Source organism: Bos indicus, chromosome 3 (genome assembly GCF_029378745.1).
Source record: "Bos indicus isolate NIAB-ARS_2022 breed Sahiwal x Tharparkar chromosome 3, NIAB-ARS_B.indTharparkar_mat_pri_1.0, whole genome shotgun sequence".
NCBI lineage: Eukaryota > Metazoa > Chordata > Mammalia > Artiodactyla > Bovidae > Bos > Bos indicus.
Window position 1 is genome coordinate 100,908,570 of NC_091762.1, and position 14,720 is coordinate 100,923,289.

General features: G+C 37.7%; 1 protein-coding gene across 11 annotated transcripts in view; it reads left to right on the forward strand.

Annotated features, from left to right (window-relative positions):
• TESK2 (testis associated actin remodelling kinase 2) overlaps nucleotides 1-14,720 on the forward strand; it is a 137,717-nt gene that overhangs the window by 62,554 nt on the left and 60,443 nt on the right. For 10 of the 11 annotated variants that reach the window (XM_070786653.1, XM_070786647.1, XM_070786645.1 and 7 more), the window contains one exon: nucleotides 5,088-5,209. In XM_070786653.1, coding sequence (XP_070642754.1) covers nucleotides 5,088-5,209 — 122 coding nt within the window. Of the gene's footprint in view, nucleotides 1-2,586; nucleotides 2,742-5,087; nucleotides 5,210-14,720 lie in introns of all 11 variants that reach the window. The other variant, XM_070786654.1, reaches the window with a different exon arrangement.

The following is a 14,720-nucleotide window of genomic DNA, read 5'->3' on the forward strand; positions in this document are numbered from 1 at the left end:
ATCTATAGAAAATTGAAAGAATAATGCAATAAACTCCTAAGTCCCTTCATCTAGATTCATCAGTTGTTAATATTTTGCTACATTGCTTTATCTATCTGTATTTTTTTGGACAGACCACTTGAAAGCAAATTGCAGACATCATAACACTTAAATACTTTAGTATGTATCTTCTAAGAATACATTCTTTTACAAAGCCATATCATTATTTATACATTAGACAATTAACCTTAATTCAGTAAAATAATTTAATGTACAACTTATAACTTTTGGATCCCGAATTCAGTTAAGATTTCATCTGTTTCATTTCAGTGGTTATGACTGTTAATCTCTTTTAATCTAGAATATTCCAGGACTTCCCTGGCAGTCCAGTGCTTAAGACTCTGTGCTTCCATTGCAGGGGGTATGGGTTCAATCCTTGGTTAGGGAACTAATATCCCCCATGCCATGAGGTATGGCCAAATTTTTTTTTTCATCTAGAATGTTCCCCCACATTTTGTTTGTTTGAAGAGTACTGTACAGTTGTCTTTTAGATATTCTGAATATGTCTAATTTTTTTCTTATGATGCAGTTCAGTTCGGTCACTCAGTCATGTCCAACTCTTTGCGACCCCATGGACTGCAGCACGCCAGGCCTCCCTGTCCATCACCAACTCCCGGAGTTTACTCAAACTCATGTCCATTGAGTCGGTGATGCCATCCAACCATCTCATCCTCTGTCATCTCCTTCTCCCCCTGCCTTCAGTCTTTCTCAGCATCAGGGTCTTTTCTGATGAGTCAGTTTCTTATGATTAGATTTGAGTTAAACATTTGGCAAGTATATTCCATTGCTTCAGAACGTTGATAATGTTGCATGTCTCACTTTTGCTAATAACTGAATTTCTAACCCCTTGATTAAGGTGCTAGCCGCCAGACCTCTCCATTATAAAGGTCATCTTTTCCCCTTTGTGATAAATAAATCATCTTGGAGGCCAATACAGATTTGAATATTGCTCTTTTCACTTAAAATTAGTATACATTTTCTATATCATCTCGAAATCACCTGATATGCTAAACTATTACGAACATATAGTTTCTTATTTTTAATAAAAACAATACCTATTTATCTGAATACTATGTGCCAAGCACTATGTTAAGTACTTTATACACATTTTTTTGTTTCTTTAACATAACAACATCAGTTTATCCTCCAAAGGAGATAGAGACTATCATTCTCTTTATTTTACAACAGAAAACTTCAAAAAGAAGTCACTCTAAGCATTAAAACTTGGATTTGATCTGCTAATATTGACAGCTTGAGTACTTCACCACTCTGCTATGTTCTTCTTTAGAAAGTAGATTTGAAGATCCTGTGGTAGCATCAGCTAAGTTTAAAAATCAAAGAGGGATAGTAATTTTCTTACCTTGGTGATTCTCTTCTCTTCCCTCTCTATCTCTTCTTTCTTTTCTTCCTTTCTTTATTTATACTTGTGGTAAAGTATATATAAACTTTACCATCTTAACCATTTTTAAGTGTACAATTCAATTCCTATTTTTGTGTCACCATTCTCCAGAACTGTTTTCATCTTGCAAGGCTAAAACTCTGTACCCATTAAACAATTCTGAATTCTTCCCCTCCCTGCAACCCCTAACAACCACCATTCTACATTCTTTCTGTTTGAATTAAACTATCTAAGGAACCTCATATAAGTGGAATCATAAGTATTTGCCTTTTCCTAACTGGCTTACTTCACTTAGCATAATATCTTCAAGGTTCATCCATGTAATAGCATATGCCAAAATTTCCTTCCTTTTTAAGGCTGAATAATATTCCCTCACGTGCCACATTTTGTTTATCTGTTTATCTGTTGATGGACTCTTGGGTTGCTTCTGCCCTTTGCTTATTATAAATAATGCTGTTTTGAACATGAGTGTACAAATATTTTTTTGAGACCCTTTTTCAGTCCTTTTGGGTTTGTACCTAGAAGTAGAATTGCTGGATCATATGGCAGTTCTGTTTTTAATTTTTTTTTTTAAAAGGTATTTAAAGATATCAGTCTCTTGGAAATCCTCTTAGTAGTAGTAACAATGATCTATGTGTAGAGGACAAACTTAAGCAGAAATTGACCTTCCCTTTATTTTGAAAATCTAAGTAGGTTTGAGGGCTAACAATTTTTTGTGGTTTTGACAACTTGGAATGAAGATCCTCCTGGATTTAGACAGGTTCCCTATGTTTAGTGGATCTCTATGTGTTTTTTTTTTGTTGTTTTTTTTTTTTGCCTTCCTCTGAGGCATGTGGGATCTTAGTTCACTGACCAGGGATTGAACCCACGTCCTCTGAATTGGAAATGTGGAGTCTTAACCACTGGACTGCCAGGGAAATCCTGTGGACCTCTATATTGGATGATACCTTTTTCTTTATCGCCTGTAGTCAGTTTTGTGCTTCAAAAATCTGTCCAAATCTATTAATTCTTGGGGATTTCACTGAAGTCCCATGAAGTTTTCCCCTAAGTGCATCAACATTCATATAGATACCTCTTGTGATGTATTTGAGTCTTTATTCTCTTTCTTTACTGATTGGTCAAATTGCTTATTGTTTGTCCTTTTCTAGATGGCTAATTCCAGAAAATTTAAGCCAAATCTTGTACTGCTTTTCTGTTTATATCCTCCCCTGATACCTCTGCCACCAAAAAGAGAAAAAGAAAGAAAAGCACTACCCCGAAAGAAATTACCTGGATAAATGAATGATGCACTGGCCCTTAAAAAGTATGTTAGAAGTATCATTTAACTAACCGTTCTTGTTTTTGTTTTTATTGTGCTCTTATGATGTGCCAGGCGTTTTAGGTACTGCAAAATAAAAATTAATACAATATAGATCCTGGCTTCAAAATGGTTTGTAGCCTAGTGAGGATATATTTATGCACAGAACTGTGTCTTCAGTGGTATACTGTTGTTCTGAGGCAGTATAAAGAAGGAAACCACAAACAGTTCCTAGAGACAGACAAGGAAGACATCAGAGAGGAAGGGGATATTTGAGTGTGGCCTTCAAAGATAGGTAGAATTTGAGGGGCTAGAAGAAAGAGGAAAATATTTTATGCACATGAAAGATATACAGTGTTAATGAACATGTTCATCTCCTTGTCCACTTGTTTAAGGAAGTAGGGTTTTTTGTGATTAATTTGAAACAACTTTTTTTATCCCTAAATTTCACACATTGTTTTATCAAAGTTTCTTAAAAGCAGACATTAAAAAAAAAAGACCTCAAGAGTGATAGTTTTCAGATGATAGAAAAAAAAAAAAAAGAGGAGTGACTTTCAGAATGGAGAGCCCTTATTAAAAAACAGATGTCTTCTGTAAATAAAGCTGGAAAAATACTGTCAGTGTGTTCTTTGTATATAAATGTCTCTTTTAACTTATCCATGCAGGATCTGAAAAGGAAAGCCACTTCTCTTTCATCAGTCACGAGGTACATGACAACAGAATCATTGATGCACTCGGAAGAGAGTTGTGTTCCAAATCTCACTCAGGGATCTAGAAGAGGGGAGAGACAGCCAGTGTTGTGCTCAGTTCTTCTGATCAGGGTTCCTGTGGCTCTGAGTGTTTTAATTCTTCCTTCCCCTTCTTCTGTCTAGACACTCTGAAACATTGTACCTTTGAGTTTTAAGATAAGCTGTGTTGTCTGTCCTATATTAATAGCTATACTAAACTTCTGAGGCTGTTGTCCTGTCAAAGAATTTCTGGAGATTGAAGAATTAAGTAGATTTTTGTGTTTTCTATTGGAATTTCCACTTGGTGAAGTAGAAATAATATCCTGAAATGATACTCTGAAAGTCCATAGAATGATGACAGTTGTGCATGGCATGTCCCTGTTGTACATGATCTGAAATGAATTTTTTTTTAACCAGTAAGTAATGAGGTCTTTTGGAAAAAGCAATGGCAACCCACTCCAGTGTTCTTGCCTGGAGAATCCCAGGGATGGGGGAGCCTGGTGGGCTGCCGTCTATGGGGTCACACAGAGTCGGACACGACTGAAGCGACTTAGCAGCAGCAGCATCAGCAATGAGGTCTTTGGTACTTTGTAACTTTTCTACAGCCTCATTCATAATTGCCCAGTAGGAAACACATATCTAAGTGAATAATTGAGCTTCTTTTGGTTAAGACAAAATATTTTCTCTTATTTTGTTAGTCTCTCATTTTGATTCTCTCTCATTTTGATACGCCTGAGACTACTTTTGGAGACTGAAAACATAGTTAATTTTCTTGCAGGCAAAGTGTTGAGTTTTTTAAACCTGTGGAGTGTGCATTGAAATTATAAAATAATATTTTTACATGTAAAATAGATTGAGTTCTACAGAGGATGAATGTTTTAGAAGTAGACTTTGCTCTGTGTATATGGGTAATGGCGTAAGTGGTGTGGCTCAGGTTTTTTGTATCTGACTTGATTGTGTGTAAATGATTATAAGGAACTTTGGGTTGGGTTACTCAATATTAGGTCCAGAAGATTCACTGCCTTCTTTCTATATTTAACATGCAATAATTTTTTCTGTATATATATACATTTTATGGTGCTTGGGAGAGATTTTGAGGCTGTGGGTTTAGTGTCCTATAAAGACAGTTTTATAGTTCATTAAGTGTTATAAAACTCCACGAAAGAGAATTTCTGGTTAGTGTCCTAAGGCTCAGAAGCATTGGCCATGAGGAACCAGCCTAAGACATTTTCCCCATTTTTCTCTAAGGTATTTTTTTTAAGACATCGTGGTTTTTTTCTTTTTTTTTAAGTAAACTTTTTATTTTGTATTGGAGTATAGCCAGTTAACAATGTTCTGATAGTTTTAGGTGGACAGCAAAGTAAGAAGTCATGATTTCTTGAGGTATAATCATGTATTTTCTAGCCAGCTTAATATGAAACAGTTTTGGTCTTCAAAGGAATAAATCCATCTTTGTTAACGGTTGTGAAACCCTTATGTAATCAGATTTTATAGAAAAACATCCCTTACCATGTCTGTTTTATCTGAATTGGCAGTAAAACATCTCAGCATGCTCTACATGTGGAGACTTTGACCTCATATACAGCTGCCGTCCTTGAGTCTCTTGTTTTATTTTATTTTCTAGGTGCGCCACCGAGCTTCCGGCCAGGTGATGGCTCTTAAGATGAACACGTTGAGCAGTAACCGGGCAAACATGCTGAAAGAAGTGCAGCTCATGAATAGACTCTCCCATCCCAACATCCTTAGGTAATGGCTTTTCCTTCCTTCCAGAGATCAGTGAGAAAGCTGAAACATTATTGGAGACTTGTTAGAATAGTATTAATAGCTGAAAAGAGGGATTCCAGGTTTCATGCTGAATCTGTCTTGCTGGAATTTAGCTGTGCTGTAGGTCTTTTTCTACCTGTTGAGACTTAATTTTCTGGTAATTAACTGCATTTAATAAGGCAACTTTTGGGAATTCCCTTAGCAGAGCCAGAAAGCTTTTTTGGAGGAGGCTAACTCAAATTGGAACATGAAGTTTAATAGGATTTTAGAAGATAGGGAAAGAACTCAGAAAGGAACAAAGTTGTTGTTTAGTCGCTAAATTGTGTCTGACTCTTTGTAACCCTGTGGACTGTAGCACACCAGGCTTCCCTGTCCTTCACTATCTCCCGGAGTTTGCTCAAATTTATGTCCAGTGAGTTGGTGATGCCATCCAATCATCTCATCCTCTGTCTTCCCCTTCTCCTTCTGCCTTCAATCTTTCCCAGCATCAGGGTCTTTTCCAGTGAGTTGGCTCTTCGCATCAGGTGGCCAGAGTATTGGAGCTTCAGCTTCAGCATGAGTCCTTCCAATGAATATTCAGGGTTGATTTCCTTAAAGTCACTGGTTTGAGTTCCTGGCTGTCCAAGGGACTCTCAGGAGTCTTCTAGAAACTCAGAAAGGAACAAAATAATAACAAATGAAGAATAAAGGTAAAAGTCCAAAGCTTTTTAAGGAGTCAGTGAATTAAAAGCCCATTTGGCTATGGAGTATGCAGAAGAGGAGAAAACTAAGGCTCCTACTGAAACCCTTAAGAAAAAAATGAAGAAATTTTGAGGACTTCACTGGTGGATAGTGGCTAAGACTCCATGCTCCCTATGCAGGGGGCCTGGGTTTGATCTCTAGTTAGGGAATTAGATCCTGCATGCCACAACTAAAGATTCCATATTCTGCAAGTAAAAGATCCCACATGCCGCAACAAAGATGGAAGATTGTGTGTGCTGCCACTATGACTGGCACAGCAAAATAAATAAAATTAGAAAACAAATATATTTTTTGAAATGGGAAGGAATTTTGCAGAGCTGAAGATCAGGTGCCTATGAAAGAAATTTGCCCAAAAGATCCTTCAAAAGGTAAGGAATGAAGCTTATCTGTAAAGAAGTTAAGTGCTCTCACAAAGAGTATATAGGCAGATGTACAGAACTGCGATTCTGATGGCTAGGATGGCAAGAAAAGCTGGCAGTTTCTATGCACATGCAGAGCCCAAACTGGCATTTGTCATTAGGATCAGAGGCATCAGTGTTGTGAGTTCACAGATCTGAAAGACGTTGCAACTTCTTCACCTTTGTCAAGTCTTCAGTGGCACCTTTGTTAAGATTGACTATGCTCCATTTAACATGCCATGGACCGTGGAACCACATATTGCGTGGTGGTAACTAAACCTGCAGTCAGTAGATGAATTGATCTACAGATGTGGTTATGACAAAATCAACAAGAAGCAAATTTCCCTGACAGATAACACATGGATTGCCTGATGTCTTGGTAAATATAGCATTATCTACATGGAGGATCTGATTTATAAGACCTATACTGTTGGAAAATTCTTCAAAGAAGGAAACAACTTCTTGTGGCCATTCAAATTCTCTTCTCCATGAGGTGGAATGAAGGAAAAGACCACACATTTTGTAGAAGGTAGAGATGCTGGCCACAGAGAAGACTAGATCAACAGCTTGTTCAAAGGATGAACTAAGATATCTACTATGATTATTTTTGTGATCTGGTCAGGGAATAAATAGAGCAATTTATTGGACTGAAAAAATTTTTGTTAATAATAACAGCAATGAGAAAACCACTTATTGAAGTCTTCCTTGTATGCTGGCTGTTTTGACTGTTTAAAGATTTAATTTTCACAGTTTTTCTCCATTGGAGAAACTGAGGCCAAGAGATATGTGTTGTCTGAGGTCTGTAACTTTGAGGTAGGACTCTTTCTACCATGTTTCTCCTAGAAGAACTTTTTCTTTCATGTCTCTCCTAAAGGATTTGACGGGATAGCATTGGTAGATAAATTTGGAAAGGTAGAACTGGGCCATTCTATGCAGAAATGTTTTGCCCAAAGCCATGAAGATTATATTTTATGTTTTATGTGTTGAATTCTGAGCAGGGATTAGATGACAGAGGGTAACTAATGGCAAATTCAGAATGGTTTAATGATGGGGAGACTGGTGGCCAAGAGATCAGTTAGGGGACATCAGTGTTTCAGATGGTTGAGTCTTGTTTTGTTTTTTTTTTTACTATTTAATATATAGTATACCATATAGTATATGTTGTTTAGTCGCTAAATTGTGTTCAACTCTTTGCAGCCCCATGGATTGTAGCCCATCAGGCTCCTCTGTCCATGGAATTTCCCAGGCAAGAATACTGGAGTGGGTTGTCATTTCCTCGAGATGGTTGAGTTTTGATTTGATGTTCTGCTTAGGAATTTTTAAGCTGATTATATTGTCATCTCGTTTAAAAAGTAGTGTTTTATTATTATTGTAGAAATGATACATCATCACTGTGGATGATTCATTGAGAAAATAGTATTCGCAAAAACAGGAAAATAAAAAATGGTCCTTAATCTCAGCATCTAGGCATCAAGCTAGTATTAACATTTGATATATTTTCTGCCAATCTTCTTTATTCATCACTTATTTTTTTGTTCTCTTCACTATGAACTTGACTGGTAATTGCATGGGAAGATTGACTCTAAACAAATTTTATTTCCTGACAGCAAAGTTTAAATATGTAGTTGTTATATAAAGAAGTAGAATACTATACAGTGTACTGATTAAAAATGGAGGCTCTGGATTCCAGATCAAGCTGCCTGAATTCAAATCCTGGATCTTGGGAAAGTTATTTAACCTCTGAGATCCTTAGTTTTCCCATGTATAATGAGGATAATGACTGTAAATCCCTCGTAGAGTTGTTATTGAGGATTAATTTAATCCATATAAAGCACCCTGGAATAGTACTTGGTTTTGTTAAGTGTCCAGTAAATGTTAGCTATTATTATTAGTTTCTTTTCCTCTGGCTAGTTCTTTAAATGGCTCACTGCATCCCATCTGTCTTTTATCATTCATTCACTCACCAAACATTTGTTGAGGGTCTACTGCTGTTTCTAATACATTCAAGAGTTTTCTGCTAGAGTGATGCTGTTGAATAGAATAGAACTTTCTAAAATGATGGAAATGTTCTTTATCTGTGCTGTTCAATAGCTTCATGTGGCTAATGAGCATTGAAATGTGGCTAGTACAAAGAAGGAACTGAATTTTTTGTTTGATTTTATTTAAATTGCCACAGGAAGCTTAGCAGCTACTATATTGGATAATCCTGGGCTTTCAGTCTATGCACATCTTTGCTCTTGTTGAATACCATTCCTATTCCAAGTCTATACTATTCCTAGACCAAGTCTCCTTGGTCTACTTTCTCAGCCTATCTTTTTTTCACCTCGTTGTTCAGGAATGACACGCCCTTCCCTTTTAACTTACAAAAAATCATATTCTTTGCTGTGAGCTAAGTTTTCTAACATATAAAATGTAATGTTAATTCTATCTTGATCTTCACAATAAGCCAACAAATGAAATTATGTATATAAAATCTATAGATCTGTTATAATCCACAGTAAGCATATAATACATGAAAATTACTATACTGATTGTTAACCATGGTGGGTTTTCATTTTGATGGTGACATTTTTTGTCCTGCATAAGCCATCTGTCTCAAATATAGTACAGTTAAAAGCCTGGAAGTGTATTACTTTTTAAAAGAAGTTCTAGTTGTTTATATCTTTCATGTTTTCATGCCTTTACTTTCATTGTATATTTTGAATACAACAGAAGGAAATTATCCTATCAAGGGGGCCTAGAGCAAGCAAAGTCCTCTTGGCTTTTGTTAGCCAGAGGAGTCCTATAGTAGTAGAAGCATTTATTATACTTCCCTAGGACTGATGTTGAAGCTGAAACTCCAGTACTCTGGCCACTTGATGCAAAGAGCTGACTCATTTGAAATGACCCTGATGCTGGGAAAATTGAAGGTAGGAGGAGAAGGGGATGACAGAGGATGAGATGACTGGATGGCATCACGGACTCAATGGACAAGAGTTTGAGTAAACTCCGGGAGTTGATGATGGACAGGGAGGCCTGGCGTGCTGCACTCCATGGTGTCTCAAAGAGTCAGACACGACTGAGCGACTGAACTGAACTGAGGATGCACAACTGTGTCCCAGTCTCAAATTCTTAGAATTTTTATTTCCTTAATGGTTTTCTGTGTGGATCACAATAAACTGCAGAGAATTCTGAAAGAGATGGGAATACCAGACCACCTGAACTGCCTCTTGAGAAACCTGTATGCAGGTCAGGAAGCAACAGTCAGAACTGGACATGGAACAACAGAATGGTTCCAAATAGGAAAAGGAGTACGTCAAGGCTGTGTATTGTCACCCTGCTTATTTAACTTATACACAGAGTACATCATGAGAAACACTGGGCTGGAGGAAGCACAAGCTGGAATCAAGATTGCCGGGAGAAATACAATAACCTCAGATATGCAGGTGACACCACCCTTATGGCAGAAAGGGAAGAAGAACTAAAGAGCCTCTTGATGAAAGTGAAAGAGGAGAAGGAAAAAGTTGGCTTACAGCTCAACATTCAGAAAACTAAGGTCATGGCATCCAGTCCCATCACTTCATGGCAAATAGATGGGGGAACAGTGGAAACAGTGGCTGACTTTATTTTTCTGGGCTCCAAAATCACTGCAGATGGTGATTGCAGTCATGAAATTAAAAGATGCTTACTCCTTGGAAGGGAAGTTATGACCAACCTAGACAGCATATTAAAAAGCAGAGACATTATGTTGTCAATAAAGGTCTGTCTAGTCAAGGTTTTTCCAGTGGTCATGTATGGATATGAGAGTTGGACTATAAAGAAAGCTGTGTGCTGAAGAATTGATGCTTTTGAACTGTGGTGTTGGAGAACTCTTGAGAGTCCCTCGGACTGCAAGGAGATCCAACCAGTCCATCCTAAAGGAGATCAGACTTGGGTGTTCATTGGTAGGACTGATTTTGAAGCTGCAGCTCCAATACTTTGGCCACCTGATGCGAAGAGCTGACTCATTTGAAAAGACCCTGATACTGGAAAAGATTGAGGGCAGGAGGAGAAGGGGACGACAGAAGATGAGATGGTTAGATGGCATCACCGACTCAATGGACATTGGTTTGGGTGGACTCTGGCAGTTGGTGATGGATAGGGAGGCCTGGCGTGCTGCGGTTCATGGGGTCGCAAGGAGTCGGACACGACTGAGTGACTGAACTGAATGCTTTTCTTTTTTTTTTTTTTTTTGCTGAAGCAAGGAATACAACTTTATTTGGAAAGCTAGGCGTCCTAGAAGATGGCAGGCTAGTGCCCCAGCGTATGATCTTATATGGGTCTGAATGCCAGTTTCTTTTATAGACAGAGTAGAGTAGGAGGTGAGGACAAGTGAAAGTGAAAGTGACGTCGCTCAGTCGTGTCCTACTCTTTGTGACCCCATGGACTGTCTGTCCATGGGGGTTTTCCAGGCAAGGGTACTGGAGTGGGCTGCCATTTTCTTCTCCATGAATGCTTTTCTAATCGTCTTAGAAATTTACTGTTCATAGTTTATATTTTTTGTGATTCAAATTTTTTGTTCCCATTCGTTAGTATGGCTCTTAGCTTATTTTCAAGCTGTTAGTACACGTTAGTTTGTTTTTAGAGGTACAAAAGCTGAGACAGAAATATGCACCAAAGTTTTCCTTCATTATGAGATTTAAATTGGGAAGAATCCATTTCTTGGAACCCTAGGATTTTCACCGACTTGTGTCCTCAGGGGTTTAACCTCAGGAGGGAGGTGGCTGAGCAGATGAGCCTTTCGGTTTCCATCTCTGCTTCATCCAGCCAGAGAAGCTGTTTTATATTGAACTTCCATCTAAGAATTTTACAGAAAAGATCTCCTACTTAAAAACAAAGAAAAAGTTGAAATTTGCTACATTAGTGATTTTGAAGGTGTACTTGGGAAAAAAGGCTATCTGCATGAGCTGCCAGATGGTGAGCATCTGATCCTCTGGGCGTGAATTGGTCCTCTGCTGGCACAGCTATTTTGTGCCCAGCATGAGTGAATGAGCTGAACCTTTGCAGTTTTATTTCTCTCTTTTTTCTTGACCCCAGCCTCCCTACTTCCTCTTTTCTTTTTATCTTTCTCCCTCCTAAGATTTCTAGTTGGAAGGAAGAGAGTGGCCCTGGTGAGACACAGAGGCAAGTAGATGTGTGTATTTTGTTTGTGTGTCTATATTTTTTTAATACATGGATACAGTTAAGATTGTTTTATCATCAGTTGCTCTAACTTATCAGTTGAGAAAAAGAACAATAAACTGCTTTGTTGAGGGCAGGGACCGATAGTTTGGACCTCTTGTGAATAAGGTTGTTTATGCCAGGAAGTCTTATGCTCAAAGATCTGTAACCCAATTCTGTGCGCTGCTCACTTCCACTCCCCAATGGCCTTTTTGAAGACTTGTACCAAGATTTGTTCTCATACCTCTTTGTTATTCTTCATGCCATGAGAAATTTAATATTTCTTTTAGACTCCTTGTTTACAATCTCATGTTTCCTTCTTTTTAGGCCACATTCTGAATTTATTTTCCTATCTACCTATTTTTATTCAGAATTAACTCCTCTTCAGAATCCATATGAAACAATATGATTGCCATTTTGTTAAAATGAAGAATATGCTTTCAAATCACCAAATATTTATTTAGAACTACTCAGTCCAACCCCATGCTAGGTAATACCATGGTGAATAGATGAGAAGTAGAGGGCTGTTACCTCCCAGATGGTCTCCTTAGGAAGCAAACTGTATACCTAGGAAACAGACTAGTATCTGCTAATGCTATGAGGATGTGTCAGAGTATTTTCCCAACCTCATTATTAAGATAGCAGTCTTTCCAGTTACCCATTATGAAAATCCCAAATTCATCTCTAGTTATTCCTTTTATTACTTGCTTCTAATCAGAAACTAAGCTCTTGATTTTAAACCTTCAAAGACTTTAGCATCTTCTTCTTCCCCTATGCATCTGTCAGTTCAATCCTCTTCACTTTTGCCTTGAATGAATTATTCTTTTTGCCCTCCTTTTCACTTTTCCTGATACACAACTCTAATCGTATAGCTTATACAAAGAGCTGGCTCACTGGGAAAGATCCTGATTCTGGGAAAGCAAAAGAAGAGAAGGGAAGGCAAAAGGAGAAGAGAGCAGCAGAGGGTGAGTGCGTTAGATAGAATCATTGACTCAATGGACATGAATTTGAGCAAACTCCAGGAGATAGTGAAGAACAGGGAAGCCTGGTGTGCTGCAATTCATGGGGTTACAAAGAGTCGGACACAACTTAGCGACTGAACATTTCTTAAAAACTTTTTGTGGCTCCCATTTATTTCAGAGTTGAATCAGAAATTCTTTAGACAGACAGCTAACGTCTGCTCTATTTTTCTAGCCTTATCTTCAGGTATTCTTATGCACATTCTTATGCACTCTGTGATTTCCTAATTGTGTTCTCTTGGACAAGTTATTTGACCTCTGGGCTTTGGTTTCCGCTTTTGTTAAATGAGGAGAATGGATCAGCTTAGAAATCATACGGAATTAATGTTGAATAGTTTTTAAATGATCAGGTTTGAAAAATATATTATCTCAGGGTGTGTTTGCATTGTGTGTGTGCACGTGTTGTTCAGAATAAATGGGAAGCATTTAAAAATGATGGATTAAAGTTCACCTTTTTGATTTTATCATTGTAATACTAGTGAGTAACTAAATGAAAGAGTGTCAATAGAGCCGTCAAAGCAAATTTATAACACTTGCACGTTGGTAAGGGGATCTTAATATTGTTTTCTCTTCTCTGTTCTATGCTAGAAAGTCTGATGACTTATGAATTGAGTCTGAGTTCTAATGTCATATAACCAGAAAGTTTTTGTTTAAAATAAAGGTGGAATCAGCTTCAGTACTATTTATGTTCTTGTCTGTGGATAGTGACATAGTATAACCCCAGAAAGAAGGTGATTTTTAAGAAATTTATTGAGATATAATTGACATACAATGTAAGATGATTGTTAATATAAACAATGGGTACCAATTACTGAGCACCTGTTATGGGCCACTGTTGATCATATTCCTATCCCACCCACATGTTTTACTTTCTAGATGTCTCCCATTCTCAGCAAATGGAATTACCATTCATCTGTTACTTATGCCAAAACCTTAGGTGTCATCTTTAATATTTTTCCTTTATACCATACTTCAAACCTTCAAGTAGTTTAACATTATTTTTAAAATATGCCCTGAGTCTGACTACCACTTATTAACTCCATAGCCACCATCCTACTTCAACACTCTTAGTTGATCTCCCAGATTCCTCTCTTGTTCCATGGTAGCCAGTTTGAACTTGAAAAAGGTAAATCAGATCATACCATCCACCTCTGCTGAATTTCCTTCTATGACTTTTTGTCACTCTTCAAATAAAGTCTAAACCCTGGGCTTTGATGTTGAGATGTGTGCATACAAGACCTTAAATGAGTTGACCTATCTGCTTCTCTGACCTTATTTTCTTCTTCTTTTTTTAATGTAGACCATTTTTAAGGTCTTTATTGAATTTGTTACAATATTGCTTCTGTTTTATGCTTTTTGGCTATGAGGTTATGTTTTTTGGCTACAAGGCATGTGGGATCTTAGCTCCCCGACCAGGGGTTGAACCTGCACCCCTTGCATTGGAAGGCAAAGTCTTAACCACTGGACCGCTAGGGAAGTCCCTGAGCTTATTTCTGATCACTCTTTCCTAGCTTATACCATCCTAACCACCCTCACTGGCCTTTTTGTTTTTCAGATACACCAACCTCTTTCATACTTCAGGGTCTTTGTACTTTCTTTTCCCTTTTCCTGTAATGTCTTTGTTCCAGAATCATTTAGCATGCTTCTTCTGAGATATCCCATCCTCAAAGAGACTTTTGTTGACTAGCCTGGCTAAAATAGCCATCCAGTATCACTCTTTACCCCCTCGTTATTATGCTTTGTCTACATCATTCTTACCGTCTTTGAAAATATCTTGTTTATTTGTTTACTTTTTGTTTGTAGCCTTCAGATAGGGTGAGTTCCTTGAAAGTACTGTCTATAGAGGCAGATGCTAGATAGAAGCAAGCCAGTTAGCATCACAGAACCTACAAAACCTACAGTTCAGCTCTGGAACTGAAGGTGGATGTCAGGCTTGGCCTGAAAACAGGAGGACTATTGAAAGTCTTTTCAGGGGTAACTGGGCCTAAAAGTCACCATCTCCATTCATTGCAATTAATCAGTTAAGTCTCACTTACCTCAACAAGAGGTGAATTTTTATTTTTGGAAAACAATTGAACCATACATGCTTCATACTAGGTAAGCATCTAGTATGACAGCTGATGGAGAAGGAATGTTATCCTAAGAAGAGGGAAATGA